The following is a 21,032-nucleotide window of genomic DNA, read 5'->3' on the forward strand; positions in this document are numbered from 1 at the left end:
ATATTATGAAATAATACTGTTACAACGTGGATACAATTTTACGAAATAATCATATCTTTTAGAATTGTAACGTATTCTATTTTGTTCCGTCTCTTCAACTATTCCATATTTCACGGTTAGACGATTTACAGGATCAGGCAGGATCGGGCAGAGTCGGGGCAGGATCGGGCCAGGAAAGCAGGGTCCACGACGTCGCGACGATTTACCCAAATATACCCAAATCTTTCCCAAATTGGACTATGCGGTGATATATTTCTGATAGTGTTACTTTATTTTCTATACTGCCGACAGCATTATTACTAAGTATAGTCACTATCCTTTGCTATTTTAATTATACTATGAATCTACAAATCAACCACTCGATTCTGCCACAGGCACTCGAGGCCAGGATATTATTTTTTAAACATTGATTTTTGTTTTAGCACTCATGACTGACGTTATTTAAACGAAATATCAGCAGAATTCAAGTTTATGTGCCGGTTGACAAATCCGAGGTCCACGGTCATTAAAAATGTATCCTGTAAATCGTCTTTCGGTCTTGCTCGACCAAAACAGATATGAGTGTTTTATGTAATACGTCTTCATTTTTTCTTTCTTTCTTTTTTTTTTGTAATACATCTTGATTTTTCCTTAAAACCTTATCATAATGTTCAACATATAATGGTTTTAATGCAAAAGAAATCCATTACGATAATTGAAACGGCACTATTCTACCCCGATCCTGTAAATCGTCTTTCGATCCTGTGCGACACATTACGTTATGTGAAAAGAACACAATATCTTTTTTGGCCATTTTTGATCAATGTGAAACTATAATGTTTAACCACGGACTTATATACACATATAAGTCCGTGGTTTAACTGATATCATTTAACAACACAATAATTACACTAAAACAAGTTAATGCCCAAATTTTACATATAAGAAGCCCGATTCTGCCCGATCCTGTAAATCGTCTTTCGGTCTTGCGCGATCAAAACAGATATGAGTGTTTTATGTAATACGTCTTAATTTTTCCTTTGGCCTATTCATAATGTGTAACATATAATGTTATCAATGCAAAAGAAATTCGTGAAAATCATTAAAACGGCACTGTTCTACCCCGATCCTGCCCAATCCTGTAAATCGTCTGGCCCCATATCTTAAACGCCTTCTTCCGACTCGTCAAGCAAAGGGGAATCCCGTGAAAAGACCCAGTTTCAAAATAGTATTGAACGTAGGCATCTTGTTGCGTAAGAACTAGGTATGTAATGTATAGATTGTGAAACAATGGTTGTCCATTTGATACTGAATGAATATGAAACGTGGTTCCGTGATAATCTTCACTCTCGCCGGAAAAAAAACCCTGGAGACTTCCGCTGTATCTCGAAGGGTTGACTGGTTGAGATAATTACCAGTTTACCATGACTTTGACAGCACAATACATACATAAAATACTGCATTTTTATCTGTATGAAGTCCTTCTGACTCCCTTATTATTGGCCAGTCAGTTAGTAAACATGACATAACCTTCATTATGTTGAAGTAGCTCATTACTTGGTTGAAGTATTTATAATAAACCCAACAAGATCACATCAACTGGGTGTCTAAACATAGTTATTGTACTACTATACGGGACATGTATAATTGCTGCTATATTTCGCTTTTAGAACGTCCGATTCCTGTGATTAGACAAGCCCCTATAGTCAAAACACTTTGCTTGTAACAATAATTTCCAAGATCAAATTTACATATAACCAGGGACGTATATATACGTCCCTGATATAACCAAGGATGTTTGCTTGTAACAGTGTAGAAGATGAGAGTACCAATTGCCTAACTAGCCACGGCTAGTGGGAATTTCCATTTATTTGAGCACTAGAGCATCCAGCTACAGATGGTATTTTTTTGTCAATCTCAATTGTGAAATGATAATTCTTGATTTTAACTACTGAAGCAGGAATGTTGAAAGATCTGTAGAATTCCTGCAGCTTTAGTATCATGATTTAACATTATCAAACTATGCACCTCAGATCTTTACTTGAGATCATGTAGGCCAACACTCTACTGAATGATCAGCTAAACCTTATTTCACTCATAAAATTCTGTTTCTTGTACTTATGTCATATCTTGAATATAAAGTTGTAATTGTCAACTGGTATATATGTTTTTTTTTATATTACAATTATACATGTAACAAACAAGATAAAAGTAGAGGGCAATTTAAGCTGCAAGTTGCATATATAGTTTGGAAATGTATGTACCTTGTATGGCATACATATATATATTAGTTGGTTAGATATTTCAGATTGTTCCACCTTTTTAAAAATCGCAGTTTGAGATGTATACTATTATAAGCTGTCAATGAATCTTGTACTATCTCAACGCAGTAACTTTAATAGTGTTCAACATTACTGGAAAGATTCTAATTCCTACTGCTATGTGCTTTATGATGCACCGTCAATGTGAAATATCTGACAATACATTTGTACTGATGTTTACATCGTTAAGTTTGAAAAAGATGAATTACATACAGCTGTAGCCATATGCAGGGGCCTGAGAACTTGTTAAACATGTAGATGTATTTGAATCTCACACAATTTGTCAGTCAACACCACCCTGCCCAAGCCCCCACACCTACATTTTATTATAAGTAAAGGGTAGAAAGCTCATGTCACAAAATCAACCTTAGTGATGGTAAAATAATATATTTCCAGTGGATTTACAAAAACATCCATTGGTTTTTCACCAATAATAAATTCTAATACCTCATTTGAAGACTCTCGCATCGTTGAAAATAGAATTGTTTCTGTATAGAGAGTTATTTATGTGGTACAAAACATTTACATATACAAATTTTATTTGAAAACAAGAAGTTAATTTTTTGTAGTCAAGAATATAATACATATTTGTAAAAAGATGCATGTCATGTATTGGCTATAAATCATTCATCTTTCATAAACAGTTGTAAATGTATAGATTTTAGCACAGATCTTCTTTAATATTGCAGCTAAACCTGTATCATGACCAGTGCAGAGAGAAACACTGACTATGACAATCCCCTGGTTGTCCCTTACAGCTCAAGCGCAAGATCACAGTCCTCACTCTGAACCTAGCACAGAAACGGACCTCTTCAACAAGTTTTCTGTTGTTTTTCTTTATGCCAACAATTCCGAGATTATAGAGAGTAATGATGCTATACCTGACAATGCTAGAAGCCAATCATATTCTTTAAGAGATACAACCTCAACCAGTCACATTGCAAAATCAATTGCAGTGCAGCCATCATTGGAATTTGGAAAAAATGAAGGGGACATCTTAATTTCTCAACATATTGGTCGACAAAATTTCAGTGTTTGTGAAGAGGAACATTATTGTGGGGGATATTTTAGCAGGGATGTTCTATTTGAATTGTTTGTTTCCTTCATATTGTGCTTATGTTATTTTTGTTCTTTGAACAAATGATCTCTGATCATAATTGTTCATTATTGTGGCAAAGTGCAATACTGTCCTTTGTTTTAAACGAAACAAATAATCATAGGTAGAATTCTTCAGGAAGTGAGAGTTGAGCATTGATATTGTCTATGATAAAGTTTTCATATTAATTTTAAATGGGTTCCTTTCCATGGATGGCTACAATTATCTTTGAAATGGGTAGAAGTGGTTTTGGGGTTGAATATTTAAACAAGTTTTTCAAACTGATTTGCATTCAGTGTGCACTGGTGTAAAAGATGGCTGATGATTCACAATTGTCAGACACATTGGGTGGATATTTTGATCGTAAGTTAGAATACCCAGAATCAGATAGCACATGTTTTATGAACTATGAACTTATTCGATTGAAGAGCTTTGAGAATTGGCCAAAGGACAACAAAGTATTTGCTATTCACTTAGCTGCAGCAGGTCTTTACTATATAGGAAGTGGACAGACTGTAAAGTGCTTCCAGTGTGATTTCATTAAAGAACACTGGCAAAAAGGAGAGATCCCTTTTGATGCTCATAAAAGATTTAACCCTAGATGTCCGTTCATTGATAGTAGTTGTAGAACAAATATTCCAGTACCTTTAACAAATAGAAAACTACCTGACAAATTTAATAAGATAAAAAGTTTGTTAGAATCAACACATACAGAACAGACAAGTATGTCTGCAACCAGTTTACCAGAGGTGTCGCGTTCACCTATTTCCTCACAATTTGGAGAGTTCAGTCGGTCAAGGTCACTGGAACCACCAAATGACTCTATAAGAGTCAACCAAAGTCCTTCCATCAATCGTTCATTAGAAAGGTTTCCTCAGAGAATTCCAAGTTTACCAGAGGTGCGTGCTAATGTTACTGATGATGAACAAAGAGGTGCCAGTCACATCCCAAGCTCCAATTCTTCATTTTCGAGTCGTAGAATGCTGAACCAAAGGAGCCAGTCTGTGGAAAGCTCATTTGCAGGACCAGCTTCTACAACATCAAGAAGTACAGTTAGACCAAGAGATGTTCAAGAAATAAGGACAATGTCCAATCCTGGAACACTAGGGTCTTCAGGATCAGGGAGTTCATCGAGAATGTCTGTTTCAGGATCATCTGGTAGGGTTTCTCAGTCAGAATCAGCTAGTTCAGGTAGGGTTTCCAACTCTAGAACTTCTGGATCATGGAGAGTGTCTCATCTTGGAACTGCAGGACCCCTTCAATCTGATAATTCAGTGTTTCAAAGGGCAGTACTAGAGAAAGACCCAGGTGTCCTGCGTTTTGAAAGAAATAGACTGGAGACATATCGAACATGGCCTCCAAATTCTCCTGTGAATCCTCGCGACCTTGCAAAATCTGGGTTTTACTACACAGGATCAGATGATCGTGTTCAGTGTATATATTGCCGTGGTATTCTTAAAGGCTGGGATCCAGGAGATGTAGTACATATTGAACATAGAAACAAGTTTCCCAGATGTCCATTTATTTTAGGGATGAATGTAGATAATATTCCTTATACTCCAAACCAGACATCTTCGGGAACCACTAACGCTATCAACCAGAATTCAAGATTTTCTCAGCAGGCACCCTCACAGATGGAGGCTCTCGGTATAAACACAGACAGACCAAAACATCCCCACTATGCTATAGAATCAGCACGTCTGTCTTCATTCAGGACATGGCCAACTTACAAACACCAAACACCAGAGCTTCTGTCAAAGGCTGGCTTTTTCTATGCTAGTAAGTGTGCATTTGTCATATTACTGACATAACATAACTGTGTTTTTGAAATCAAAATTAATACATTTCTTTGCATGGCCTATTATATATTTTTAACCCACCTTAATCATACATTTGGCTATTCAAATCTGCTCTGCATCGATGGTCCGTCCTGATCTCCTTCCTCAGTTTTTCACCAATATCTCTGAAACTTGGTTGGGTTTTAGTCATTTTTATTATCATTTCCTGAAATGGACTATATTGGTATTTTTCTTACTGTGAAAGTTTACAATTTTTGAAAGAAAGTATTATTGCTGTTTTTTTGTTGTTTTTTCTTAAACATTTTTATCTTGGTCACATGTCTCCTTCACCAGTTTTCAACCAATTTCTTTGAAAACTTTGTAGGTTTTTAAATCTCATCATGAGATTGTGTTCTCAGTTGATAAAAAAGGTATTGCCTTTTGTTTTACTCAGCATTTTAGTCTTTTTTCTGTTTATTTTCCACTCATGTCTTTAGAAATTGATATACTCTGATTTATCATTAAAATATATAGCACTGTTTCTCTACTGGACAGTTTTACTTATTATTACCATTTCCATATTGATACAACAAATCCTGTATATCTTTGACATGGGATGGGCCTGTTTGATATATACCATGGAATTGATTTTTTCTTTAAGCTTAATAATATTAAAAGAACATTGTGGAATAAGTTGTTCCAAACTAAATGGATCATTTCTGTTGGAACAGATGGAAAGAAGCGAGAGATCTTACTATGATAAAATACTGGTATACCCAGGGATAACATATGTCATCAGGAAGGTGACCCCATTCCTTTATGTGTTAGCTTTGGGAATCAAACCCAGGATGCCTAGGTGAAAGAGAATCATGTTATCAATATGCAATCTAAGATTGTTAAAAAAATAGGAAATTTTTACCTGTATTGCACTTTATTTACATGTACATATATTTTAGATTTTGGAGACAATGTAAAATGCTTTTATTGTGATGGTGGCCTAAAGAACTGGGAACCTGGAGACAACCCATGGGAGGAACATGCCAGATGGTTCCCAAAATGTCCATTTGTCCGCAACGTTAAGGGAGAGGATTACATCCAATCAGTGCAGAACAGGTTTAACACTGGAGCACAACAAGTAAGGTTCTGAAATACTTATACATTCACATCCACTGAACAGGGAAAGCAGTGGTAAACAACAGGTAGAGATTGAGTATGGTATACTATGTGGATAACAGTAGCATACAAAGGTAGGTATCAAATACTGGTACACTGCTGGGAAGAGTAACAGTAGCACACAACATGTAAGGGTCATGGATGAAATACTGGTACACAATAGGTAAGGGTGATGGGTGAAATACTGGTACACTGCTGGGAAGAGTAACAGTAGCACACAACATGTAAGGGTCATGGGTGAAATACTGGTACACAATAGGTAAGGGTCATGGGTGAAATACTGGTACACAATAGGTAAGGGTCATGGGTGAAATACTGGTACACAACAGGGGAGAGTAACAGTGGCACACAACATGTAAGGGTCATGGGTGAAATACTGGTACACAACAGGTAAGGGTCATGGATGAAATACTGGTACACAACAGGGGAGAGTAACAGTGGCACACAACAGGTAAGGGTCATGGATGAAATACTGGTACACAATAGGTAAGGGTCATGGGTGAAATACTGATACACTGCTGGGAAGAGTAACAGTGGCACAAAACAGGTAAGGGTCATGGGTGAAATACTGATACGCTGCTGGGAAGAGTAACAGTGGCACACAACAGGTAAGGGTCATGGGTGAAATACTGGCACACAACAGGTAAGGGTCATGGGTGAAATACTGGTACACAACAGGGGAGAGTAACAGTGGCACACAACAGGTAAGGGTCATGGGTGAAATATTGGTACACAACAGGGGAGAGTAACAGTGGCACACAACAGGTAAGGGTCATGGGTGAAATACTGGTACACAACAGGGGAGAGTAACAGTGGCACACAACAGGTAAGGGTCATGGGTGAAATACTGGTACACAATAGGTAAGGGTCATGAGTGAAATACTGGTACACAATAGGTAAGGGTCATGGGTGAAATACTGGTACACAACAGGGGAGAGTAACAGTGGCACACAACAGGTAAGGGTCATGGGTGAAATATTGGTACACAACAGGGGAGAGTAACAGTGGCACACAACAGGTAAGGGTCATGGGTGAAATACTGGTACACAACAGGGGAGAGTAACAGTGGCACACAACAGGTAAGGGTCATGGGTGAAATACTGGTACACAATAGGTAAGGGTCATGAGTGAAATACTGGTACACAATAGGTAAGGGTCATGGGTGAAATACTGGTACACAACAGGGGAGAGTAACAGTGGCACACAACAGGTAAGGGTCATGGGTGAAATACTGGTACACAACAGGGGAGAGTAACAGTAGCACACAACAGGTAAGGGTCATGGGTGAAATACTGGTACACAACAGGGGAGAGTAACAGTGGCACACAACATATAAGGGTCATGGGTGAAATACTGGTACACAACAGGTAAGGGTCATGGGTGAAATACTGGTACACAACAGGGGAGAGTAACAGTGGAACACAACAGGTAAGGGTCATGGGTGAAATACTGGTACACAACAGGGGAGAGTAACAGTGGCACACAACAGGTAAGGGTCATGGGTGAAATACTGGTACACAACAGGGGAGAGTAACAGTGGCACACAACAGGTAAGGGTCATGGGTGAAATACTGGTACACAACAGGGGAGAGTAACAGTGGCACACAACAGGTAAGGGTCATGGGTGAAATACTGGTACACAATAGGTAAGGGTCATGAGTGAAATACTGGTACACAATAGGTAAGGGTCATGGGTGAAATACTGGTACACAACAGGGGAGAGTAACAATGGCACACAACATGTAAGGGTCATGGGTGAAATACTGGTACACAACAGGTAAGGGTCATGGGTGAAATACTGATACACTGCTGGGAAGAGTAACAGTGGCACACAACATGTAAGGGTCATGGGTGAAATACTGGTACACAACAGATAAGGGTCATGGGTGAAATACTGGTACACAACAGGTAAGGGTCATGGGTGAAATACTGATACACTGCTGGGAAGAGTAACAGTGGCACACAACATGTGAGGGTCATGGGTGAAATACTGGTACACAACAGATAAGGGTCATGGGTGAAATACTGGTACACAACAGGTAAGGGTCATGGGTGAAATACTGATACACTGCTGGGAAGAGTAACAGTGGCACACAACAGGTAAGGGTCATGGGTGAAATACTGGTACACAACAACGGATAACATTAAAAACAATTGGGTAAGGATGAAATACTGGACGTACACTATAGGGAAGGGGGTTGGGATAACAGTAGCACACAGCAAGTAAGGATCAGATGCTGTCACATGATGGGGAGAGAGATTATATTGAGACACGACAAGGGTACAACTAGTACAGTACTAGTGAGGATAAAAATAGCACACAACAGGTAAAGGTCAAATGCATGTACTTGTACACTACAAAGTTAAAGGTTAAGTCTAAATACTGTTACACTAGTAAACTTATACAAAACAGGTAAGGGTCTGAAAAACTGGTATACTAATAAGGAACTAATATTGGTACATAACAGAACATAACATAGGTATTACTACATAACTTGAGTAACAGTACATAACATGGGTAACAGTATATAACATATGTAAACACATATGTTCTATTAGTTATAGTCTTCGAAGAAATCATCTTAAAATTAACAAATTTTTCCTTTGTCCCATAAAAACGTTATGGTTGTCTTGTTTACTGGAGTTTGAAAAGACTGGACTTTATAGTTGATGGAAAGAGGAGTAAGCATGTCTTCTTTATGCACCACAAACATATACATGTATTTTAAGTTGTTTTTTTGTAATTCTTTACAGAACATTGTCAATAGAGGGAGAAAGAGGCATTCAGGTAAATTTTATATAATTATGGAAGACATACACATAAATTTACTGCTTGATCTTCATCTTGTTCTCTTTCGCGTTCTTGTAGTATAATCTTGTCTGATGAAGCATGAACCATTTAAATTAATTATTCACATGTGGTCTTCACATTAAGGTCAAAGGTCAAATGGGTGCAAAATTTCTTATGCAGTCTTGCCCAGAAAATAATTTTTGGATTGTGAAACACATATTGATGGAACTTAAAACATACCTGCATTATTCACTGGGGGAGTGCAGTGCAATGAAATCATGTTACAGTGACCTCAAGGTCAAATGTCAAATATATGCAAAATTTCTTTTGAATCTTATCCAAATGTTAACTTTGGAACTGACCAGTATGATAAGATGGAACTTGAAACATAACTGTATCAGTTGGAGTGCAGTGTACTTAAATAAGGCCAAAGGTTAAATTAGTGATTTTTTGTCTGGAACATCACTATTGAACCTTTATGGATTTGTGATGTAACATTTAATACCTGCTTTTCCTACAGGTGGATATGGGCAGTGTGCAATGAAATTGGGTCATGTATGACCTTCACCTCATTGTCATTGTTAACAAGTATATTTATTGGTTCAATAAATTTTTTTTGTCGAGACCATAATTTTCAAACTCTTTGGGATATACTGATCAGACTGAAAATTCACCTAGATTAAATGGCAGAGCAATCTGGTCAGAGATTAAGCTCAAACTTAAAACTATTTAGTGGTTTATATTATATATAGATTTCTGAAGTAAAGGTGATCAAAAGCAATTGACAGTGCACTTGATTAGCAGATTGGATATAAATATGAAATTGCATGTATGTTCTTGATATGTTGCCCAAAAAAATTTCTGGTTGTAAAAGAGTTGATTTAAACCAAAGACATTTTTATAGTGATTGAGTTAATACAGAAACAAACACATTAATACAATTCTTGATCTCTAAGTTAATTTCTGTTACCTCTATACTGTTGTTGATAAGTACTGTCAATATTGTATTAGGTCAGCGATTTCCTATAGAGGAAAGAGAGATTAAAGCACGGATGGAACTACCTATGGTGCGAGCTGTACTGGATACTGGAATGGACAGAAATGTTGTTATGCAGGCCATCAGGAACAGAATGGAGGATATTGGTAATATACACTGTACTAAATATGGTGGATTAAATCCATAACTACAGATGCATTATGGGCATGATTGGTAATTAGATCGCCAATTATAAATTGTGATGAAAACAGAAACAAATTCATATGCACAGATAATGTTAGTCTGGTCTAATTTTAATAAAAATATTAATGCAAAATGAAACATGATTTAGAATTTTTATAGAATCCAACTTAAGACAAAATTGAAATTAGTGCTCTTGAGCACAGCCATTGGTAAGTGTGAAGTTAAACTGGTTGTTTTGTGTCATGCATTGGTAAGCCTGAAGTCAAACTGGTAGTTTTGTGTCATGCAGGAACTTTATCATTACTTTGAGAAACTTTGACTTTTTTATTTGCATGAAGCTCATGTAATTTGTTATTTGTCTACATGAGGTTTTTGTTATGAGTTAGCCCTGTAAGGCAGTGCTTCATCATTGGTTTGTCTAACTTTTTTTATACTTAGGTAAGCTGAAAAATTTCAACCTCAACAGTGAGCTTGTGCTGTTCTCATAACTGATGTTGGTGAACTTCACAATTATTGATCACTCATGCCAATTTTTTTTACAAACCTTTTGCTGACTGTCATTACATCTTCATTCATTCCAAGTGAAAGTCAACAGTTTTTATAAGTAATATATTTTGCCAAAAGTATATCTTTGCTTTTTCAACTGGAAAAATGATTCTTTAATCTTATCATGAATTCCAGTAATATTTCATGCTGTTAGGTGATGACTTTCCCAATGCTGAGACCTTGATGAATGCTGCCTTGGAAATCATTGATGATCCTGAACAGTTCAGTGTGGTGAAATCAAGACGTTCAGGATCAGTCTCTCCCTCTAATGATCGAAGTGAAACAGTTGCAGAAGCAGCTTGTATGTATTTTTTTGTAAAGAGAATTTTTTTAGCGATATTAAGACTTCTTGCCAAAGTCAAGTCTATTAAGTTAATTCTTTGTGATTTTACTCGTTTGAAGTGATATGTTGATAGTTAGTAGAGGATCAGAAGTAAATATTGAGTATAGCTCTTAATTTATACTCTATTTTCCAGTGTCTAATTAAACTAATTATCTCTAAGTGTCCTAAGGGTACCCACATTGTTACAGGTGTGAAATTCCCCTGTCTCATAAGTCTTATGAAAATAATAAGTAACTTCTTACATAGTCTATGATTCATGTAAGATTTGTAGACCTAATTTTATAAATACCCATGCTCCTGAACTTGAGCACCACTCTATAAAATAACTCCACCCCTTATAACTTAGTACATTGTTTATCCTTGCTTTATAACTACTGTTTTCGAAATGCTTCCCCCTCAGTCCTTATACTGTGCAGGTAGAACCTAGTTTATGATCTTAAGCATGTTTTGTTTTTGTTGTGCTTTTCTTTTATAACCTTATTTAGGAAAACCACCTTTTCCCCACAAATGAACCAATCCTTAGAATCCAATCAAAGAAATGTTGGCGAGTGGCCAAAGTCATATGCTGTAGGGTTATCCGCAAACAACATCAAACATTACAAATATAATGTCCGAGATCAACCAGAGAAAAGATAGAGAATGTAACAGTGTTAAACACGGTATTCCAGAGCTCAAATTACCAAATACAAATGAAAAAAACAACAAATGACACCAAAATGGTGAACCTCATACTGGGTACCTGTAACATAGGCAATGTAGATAAAGAAGTTATCAGGTGTTCACGACTTGGCAAATTCAACAAAGGGAGTGCAAGTGAGAAACGGAAAGACAATACTGTGTTGGTATCTCTTGGCAAAATAGAAACCACAAAAGATATTTTCGAAAACATCAAGAATTTCACAAGGACAGGTTATATTCAATAATATAAAGATAAGCAATGATTTAACAGAGGCAGAGAGGGAAAAGGAGAATTACCAGGTAGTTATGGGAGCAGGCAAAAGAGAAATGACAACAGAATCAATCGTGGGGGGTGGGGGGGGGGATTCACGTACAATGTCCAGGGCACACCTTTGGCCAGAAAGGTTTCAAAAGTATGGATTCTTAAAAACAATGTTGAGAGTAAGATACCAGAATAATAAAGCCTCTATTAACCACCGAGGGAAAAAAAAATTTTTATTAACAACCTCAAATGTATGTCCACATACACAGACCAGCTAAAAAACTAAATGTCAGAATTAAACATTAGAGTAAAAGATATGAAACCAAATATAATAGGTATCACAGAGGTCAAAGCAAAGTCTAGATTTCAGAACACAAAAACAGAAGAGCAAGTTATAGATGGGAATACAAACTACACACTGTTAAGCAGAAACATTGAAAATGCAGAGGGTAGTGGTCTATTGCTTTTTATCAACTCGAAACTGAGAGCTGACGAGGTAAAAATGGAAACATCATTCCAGGAAAACGGTTAACCTGTTTATTGAAATAAGTATAAGCAATAACACAAAGATCCTATTAGGCCTTATTTGTAGATTAGACTCTGGAACAGCTGAGAACAACATGTTACAAGATCTTGTAGAAGAGACAACCCAGAAATACTTTGAAAAAATATTAATAATGGGAGATTTTCATTACCCAGGGATAAATTGGGAGTAGTGGAGCACAAGAGGTGAAAGCACCGAAACCCAGGAATATAAATTATTACAAAAGCTACAAGACAACTTCCTCTTGGAACATGTAGAGGAGCCAACAAGATGGCGAGAGAAAGATAACCTGCATATTCTTGATCTAGTTATGACAAGGGATAAAAACTTGCTCTCAGGTATGGTGTATCATACTGCGCTAAGAGGGACCACTGTGTCCTAATCTTTGAAATAATATGTAATGTAAAACTTAATCTACGAAAGAAAAAGAAAATTTGCTACAAAAAGCTGACATTTTCAGTAGTGTTTTTGTAAATGAAGATACTGGGACTACACTGCAACTAAAGCAAGAAATTATTGAGAAAATGACAACCCTCAGGGTTAATTGTGATACGGTATTCAAGTTACTCATAAGTCTGAAGCGGGAAAGGTCACCGGGACTGGACGAAATCCAACAAATGTTTCTCAGAAGCACTGCCTCGTCAATATCAGTCAATATCCTTTAACAAAAAATTTCAACCAATCCTTATCTACAGGAATATTACCAGATGGCTGAAAAAGAGCTCGAGTTTGTGCTATCTACAAGAAAGGTGATAAAAGTGAAGCAGAAAACAATTGGCCAGTTAGTCGAACATCAGTCGTATGTAAAATTTTAGAGTCTATAATCGGGGAACATTAAACAGAATTTATGAGAACAAACAAATACTTTTCAGACAACAAGTGTGGTTTTATATCTGGAAGATTGACAAGCTTGCAACTATTAGAAGTCTTAGATAAATGGACAGAAGCTGTGGATAAAGGACAGGTGATAGATTGTATCGACACGGACTACCAGAAAGCATTTGATACAGTTCCATACTCCAGACTCCTTTATAAACTAAAAGCATTTAATTTCTACAACCAAATGATCTCATGGATATCAGCATTACTGATAGGACGACAACAAAGAGTTTCTGAAAATTGGGCAGATTCTGATTAGGCTAATGTTACATCAGGAATTCCCCAAGGCTCCATGCTAGAACCATTGATGTTCGTAATGTTGTAAATTATCCATCTGGATATGTACCTATTGCAGGCGACACAAAAGTATTTAAAATGGTTAAAGATAAGCAGGATAGTGTAGAGCTTCAAAATTATCTTGATACAATGTGGGAGTGGAGTAAAACATGGGTACTTATGATGCACCCTGACAAGTGTAAACATGGGTATAGGCAAGAAAAGGAGCAGAGGCCAGAATGAAGTAGAACCAGCCTACCATCTATTATCGGAAAAGGTTAAAAAAGCAAACTCAATGTTTGCTCTTCTTCGAAGGACCTTTCAATTCTTGGATGATCAGTTGTTTATTCAGCTTTATAAATGCTTGGTCATATCACAGCTGGACTACTCCAGTCCAGTTTGGGCACCACACCTACATAAACATAGTGACAATATAGAGACAGTGAAGAGCAACTAAGTGTCTCTCGGCAAGATTTGACCTACAGCGAAAGGTTGAAGAAACTTACGCTACCAACGCTTGCTTTCAGGAGAATCACGGTGTTAGAACTGTACTAAATTTACGATAATGAATGTTTTAATATTATCACATTATGGAAAGATGCCACAGGTCGCCACAGTCATAGAGGTCATATGGAAAAAACATTCCCAAAACAACCCATAGATATACTCAGGAAAACTTATTTTTCAATCAGAACTATTAATTTTAAAATAGGCTTAATAATCACTGGAAAAACCAAGATCTTTTCTTTGATTACAAAGAAACAATCGAATATTGACATCCAAGTACAAGACTTGATAGATGTATTGAAAAATTATTGATTATTTGTTATGTGTGAGTCTGGTTTAGAGGACATTGACAAAGTCCTGCACTAGATTAAACTTATCTTGTCTTAGAAATGTCATCTGTGACACATAAATATTTACATGGTATTGACCTAGCTTTTGTATATGATGGAACAGTTCATATGTAGTGTATTTATACAATTTCATTTATTATGGGATTCTAACATTTTTTTGTTTTGTTTTTAAGCTGAAGATCCTAGCAGCTCAAATGGCGAAAAATTCAATTCGGGAAAGTCGGATGATCAAGGTAACTTTGGATTTTGCTTTCTTTGTTTAATATCCCATAAATAGCTTGGATCATTTTGAGGCAAGGTCTCTTCATAGTAGCTGGTGGGTGTCTCACATTTAGTGGAAGGTTATCTGCATGCTATCCAGATTTGAGATAAAATGTTTTTCCCAAGGACACTTTCACAAAACTGCAATAGATACGATGGGCATATTAGATCTACATGTTGTCTTAGTCTAGAATTTATCTTGTGTGTTGATATGTTCTTGCCTCTGTCTTTGGTTTTAATTTGAAACAGGCCAAAGTAAACTCTGGTGACTTGAAACACAAAAAAAACTTCTGTTCATGTAGAAGACTTTACTGAATGTTGCAGAAGAAGAGTTCTGTAGCTACTTTTGTTTTATTTCATCTTTAGATACATCTTCCTTCTTATTCACAGTATATATACCATGTATTTTATATTATGTTTTGATGTGTTTAGATCTTAGCGAGGAGATTCGAACATTGAAAGACCAGAAAACATGCAAGATCTGTCTGGATAAGGAGGTGGGAATGGTATTTTTGCCTTGTGGTCACCTCTGTGCTTGTGTCACATGTGCTCCAGCTGTACAGCATTGTCCTATCTGTCGCTGTGAAATCAGGGGAACTGTCAGAACCTACATGTCATGAGATAGCCTGTTACATCTGCTGTGATTCAAAATTAATGAAAAGTAGCTATACTGTGACATCAGTGAAACTGTCTAAATCTATATGTTGTGAGGAGGTGTCATGTTTGGTGTGATTCAGTTTTACAGAAAATGTCCTATCTGTGGCTGTGATGAGGGGAACCATCAGAACCTACATGTCATGAAGTGGAGAATTATGTCTGCTGTTACACAACTTAACAGAAAAATGTCCTATATGGGGCTGTGATATGAGGGGAACCATCAGAACCTACATGTCATGAAGTGGAGAATTATGTCTGTTGTTACACAACTTTAAAGAAAAATGTCCTATATGGGGCTGTGATATGAGGGGAGCCATCAGAACCTACATGTCATGAAGTGGAGAATTATGTCTGTTGTTACACAACTTAACAGAAGAATGTCCTATATGGGGCTGTGATATGAGGGGAGCCATCAGAACCTACATGTCATGAAGTGGAGAATTATGTCTGTTGTTACACAACTTAACAGAAGAATGTCCTATATGGGGCTGTGATATGAGGGGAGCCATCAGAACCTACATGTCATGAAGTGGAGAATTATGTCTGTTGTTACACAACTTAACAGAAGAATGTCCTATATGGGGCTGTGATATGAGGGGAGCCATCAGAACCTACATGTCATGAAGTGGAGAATTATGTCTGTTGTTACACAACTTAACAGAAGAATGTCCTATATGGGGCTGTGATATGAGGGGAGCCATCAGAACCTACATGTCATGAAGTGGAGAATTATGTCAGTTGTTACACAACTTTAAAGAAAAATGTCCTATATGGGGCTGTGATATGAGGGGAACCATCAGAACCTACATGTCATGAAGTGGAGAATTATGTCTGTTGTTACACAACTTTAAAGAAAAATGTCCTATATGGGGCTGTGATATGAGGGGAGCCATCAGAACCTACATGTCATGAAGTGGAGAAGTATGGTTGGTCAGTAATTATCTGCTGTAGTTTAATCTTGTTATGAAGTCATCAGTGTCATTAGAATCAGAACTTAAACTGTTTGGTTGTTCATGTCTATGGTGATGTCATAATTACTAGTGAACTTACTCCTCTCATTGTACTAATACAAATCATTTCTTTACAGATGATTGAAATTCAGTGTTAGGACATTGACTCTGTAGTATAGAAATATTTGAGAGGGATGTACACGATCCCTTACATTAGGAGATAATATTGGAATCCTCTCTGTGTGACGCAGACTCGAAAAAAGAAACCACCCTAATTGATTTGAATTGGCCTTTTTTTCACTTTTTTGTTTGTTTTCTCTAGATGGATTTGCTATGAATATTGATATTAAATATTTTACAGTGTTACTTCAGACCTAGTTTTACTCACAGTTTTGATGATACAAGAGTCGTTTATTTTCATCTACTACTGCTGTATGTTGCATGCAATGTGGAATTTAACGTGATATATGGAATTGTTGGTCTGGTTAGGAATTCTCCATCTCTACCCAAGTTCAAGATGAATAGAACCAATTAATGCAGTGTTTCTAAGATGGCCCCTATTCTTCACTATCCACATCATAACAGGTATGAAATTCCCTTGTCTCACCCTCTTGTTGAGATAGGGAAAGATCGCATCAGCACTGCCTAGCATTTAAATAACATCACATACATGTACAAGTAAACAAACAACATCATCACGTACATGTACAAGTAAACAAACAACATCATCACATACATGTACAAGTAAACAAACAACATCATCACATACATACAAAACAAGTAAACAAACAACATCATCACATACATGTACAAGTAAACAAACAACATCATCACATACATGTACAAGTAAACAAACAACATCATCACGTACATGTACAAGTAAACAAACAACATCATCATGTACATGTACAAGTAAACAAACAACATGTACAAGTAAACAAACAACATCATCACATACATGTACAAGTAAACAAACAACATCATCACGTACATGTACAAGTAAACAAACAACATCATCATGTACATGTACAAGTAAACAAACAACATCATCACGTACATGTACAAGTAAACAAACAACATCATCACATACATGTACAAGTAAACAAACAACATCATCACATACATGTACAAGTAAACAAACAACATCATCACATACATGTACAAGTAAACAAACAACATCATCACATACATGTACAAGTAAACAAACAACATGTACAAGTAAACAAACAACATCACCACATACATGTACAAGTAAACAAACAACATACACAAGTAAACAAACAACATCATCACATACATGTACAAGTAAACAAACAACATCATCACATACATGTACAAGTAAACAAACAACATCATCACATACATGTACAAGTAAACAAACAACATCATCACATACATGTACAAGTAAACAAACAACATCATCACATACATGTACAAGTAAACAAACAACATCATCACATACATACAAAACAAGTAAACAAACAACATCATCACATACATGTACAAGTAAACAAACAACATCATCACATACATGTACAAGTAAACAAAGCAGGTGAAAGATATTTGGACTGATTAGGATTTTTTATGCATGGATAACAAAAGATTTAAGCTCTGGTTAAACCCTATCTGGAGTAAGCCAGCTAGTACGGTTGCCAAACAAGAAAAAAGACATTAATTCAATTGAAAATGAACAAAGGCATGCCAATCAGTATGTGGACATGATCAATGTGTGCAAGTTTGTAATTGAAAAATACAACAAGAGAGTAACTACAGATCAACTACATTTGATCTACAATTGAAGCACACAGAGCATTTCCAGGAAACTGTTGAAATACCATCACTAGAAAGATGTAATATATATATATATTGTATAGTTGATATGTTAAACAGTGTGAAATATGAGGTAATGAGAGCTATACAAACATTCATCAACTACATATGATAGATAAATCGTTGGAGACTGATCCAATGACATATAACTTCAGTAAAGGCTATAGACTAATCAAGATACAATTAATAATTAGGATAAGTACATGTATGTAAGGAGATCAATTATACGGACCTGCAAAAATAATCGCCTTGACAAGGAATTTCGCTTCCAGGGATTGCAAAAATAATCGCCTTGGCAAGGGATTTCGCTTCCAGGGATTGCAAAAATAATCGCCTTGGCAAGGGATTTCGCTTCCAGGGATTGCAAAAATAATCGCCTTGACAAGGGATTTCGCTTCCAGGGATTGCAAAAATAATCGCCTCGGCAAGGGATTTCGCTTCCAGGGATTGCAAAAATAATCGCCTCGGCAAGGGATTTCGCTTCCAGGGATTGCAAAAATAATCGCCTCGGCAAGGGATTTCGCTTCCAGGGATTGCAAAAATAATCGCCTCGACAAGGGATTTCGCTTCCAGGGATTGCAAAAATAATCGCCTCGACAAGGGATTTCGCTTCCAGGGATTGCAAAAATAATCGCCTCGACAAGGGATTTCGCTTCCAGGGATTGCAAAAATAATCGCCTCGACAAGGGATTTCGCTTCCAGGGATTGCAAAAATATTCGCCTCGACAAGGGATTTCGCTTCCAGGGATTGCAAAAATAATCGCCTCGACAAGGGATTTCGCTTCCAGGAATTGCAAAAATAATCGCCTCGACAAGGGATTTCGCTTCCAGGAATTGCAAAAATAATCGCCTCGACAAGGGATTTCGCTTCCAGGGATTGCAAAAATAATTGCCTCGACAAGGGATTTCACTTCCACGGATGATCTTGTGTTTGACAACTCAAGAATCTTACCTTAGGGTAAAGATCTGCACAACTAATTCCCAAATAGGTAAAAGATTGTGTTAATGTCAGCCAACAATTGATATTCTACAACAAAATCACAATAAAGAGAAGTTTGGAATGAGATGTTACATTAACAGTCCAAAACTATATACACCTATAAATTATGTATTAAACACATTGTTAATAGATACTTAAATTAAAGTTCAAGACTTCCTATCTGGAATAGGTGTCAGAAAAACTTTTTTTTTTTTGGATAGCTAAAACATTGTTCTTATCGCGGAGTCATAGAAAGGTGACTTAAGACAGACTGGCAAGATAGAAAAAACTGAAACACATGAAAGTTCCTGAAAGAGAAAATAATCCTTGGAAAAAAAGTGTGTATATGTATACCATATCATGGATATGACAAATCTGTGTTTCATCCTGGGGTTGAGATAGTTATGGTAAGTTCTATGTCACACTTAAAAATCTTTACACACAAATATTGAAGGAAGAAAGGAAAGTCCAGTCTGATCACTATCTGGTCTTATTTATTCAGTGCTGTCCATTATGTATTACTATGTTAAATGATGTATGAAAAGACCTAGTCACTTGTCTATTTAATTATCAATGAAAATGTTTTACAACTTCATTAATTTAAGCACTACTTAATTATGGTTGAAACAGTTAATACTTAATTAGTAAAACATAGTATTCTTAGCTTAATTATACTGTTTTTACTCTTTAATGACTATATCCCATGTAAAATTACCAATCTCACTACTCCTTTCCTTTGCATCCCACCAAGCTTGCTGATTACTTTAAACACGAACTTCTAGATCGACTTAAAAGAACGCAGTGTCTTAAAGCTTGTGTCTTAATGCTGGTAGAATAGATGTAAGAAGATGTACAATGTATTGGGACTGTTTAATCAGTCTTTTTAATTCAAGGAAGAATGTATTGTGGGTAATAATTGTTTGTGTATTTTTCTTTTGGACTATTACATGCATTATGAATTACTTTATTATTTTGCTCAAATCTTTAATAATATATTAAACATAAATACTTTCAACTCTGTTTGTTTTATCTTTATCGAATAGTTATAATGCACACAACAATTACGCTACCACACAATGTAAGTCAGTCATTTCAGTCAGTTAAGGTAACTTCAGAGTCTCCCACTTTACAAATCGAACATTTCAAATACTAAGCTGAATCTGGGAAAATGTGTGAAGTATAGGTTCACACAAGTTGACTTCAGTGTTTGAATTATTCTTTTACTATCGTTAAGTTGTCGGGGAGGGGGGACACATGAAGGTGGCAGTAACCAAATACAAGCCACCAAATATATGCATTGAGCATCACTACGTGTTGATTGTTACCTGTGCGTAACATAATAAAACCATTAGCATGACATACCTACTTGTACAACACCACGCCCCACGAATTGCAGTGATCGACCATGTATATTTTACTTCGTGCCAACATTTCTTGTCCAATTTCATTAAAGTCCATTTGAGTTAATGTGCAATTTTCTGCAGCGAAGATTATGACAGAAATGTTGAACATCATCATATATTCGACAGGCACAAACTAACATCGAAATTCATGTAATATTGAACCGAAGTTGATGGTAACTGAGTGTACATGGTTAAGGTGTAAGGAATATTCATGTTTTCTACTGAAGCTTGTTTTCTGGCTCCTATGTT

The 21,032-nt window shown here is 36.4% G+C and overlaps 1 protein-coding gene across 1 annotated transcript; it reads left to right on the plus strand.

The window, feature by feature from the left end:
- Positions 1-1,161: 1,161 nt before the first annotated feature.
- LOC132552726 (baculoviral IAP repeat-containing protein 2-like) lies at positions 1,162-20,352 on the plus strand. Its single transcript, XM_060216919.1, has 8 exons — positions 1,162-1,243; positions 2,990-5,175; positions 6,131-6,309; positions 9,102-9,135; positions 10,150-10,281; positions 11,019-11,165; positions 14,877-14,936; positions 15,397-20,352. Exons 2-8 carry the CDS (start codon positions 3,711-3,713, stop codon positions 15,582-15,584), a joined length of 2,205 nt encoding a protein of 734 aa, XP_060072902.1. The 5' UTR covers positions 1,162-1,243; positions 2,990-3,710; the 3' UTR covers positions 15,585-20,352.
- The last annotated feature ends 680 nt before the right edge of the window (positions 20,353-21,032 follow it).

This window comes from Ylistrum balloti, unplaced genomic scaffold (assembly GCF_031769215.1).
Source record: "Ylistrum balloti isolate Yb309-2 unplaced genomic scaffold, AGI_CSIRO_Ybal_v1 Utg370274, whole genome shotgun sequence".
NCBI classification, from domain to species: domain Eukaryota; kingdom Metazoa; phylum Mollusca; class Bivalvia; order Pectinida; family Pectinidae; genus Ylistrum; species Ylistrum balloti.

What these genes read in the sequence shown, in the direction of transcription:
- LOC132552726 (XM_060216919.1), top strand. Translation starts at nt 3,711, where the DNA reads ATGGCTGATGATTCACAATTGTCAGACACATTGGGTGGATATTTTGAT. An exon ending in TTAACACTGGAGCACAACAA is followed by an intron (nt 6,310 to 9,101) that starts GTAAGGTTCTGA and finishes AATTCTTTACAG; the next exon opens with AACATTGTCAATAGAGGGAG. An exon ending in GAACAGAATGGAGGATATTG is followed by an intron (nt 10,282 to 11,018) that starts GTAATATACACT and finishes TCATGCTGTTAG; the next exon opens with GTGATGACTTTCCCAATGCT.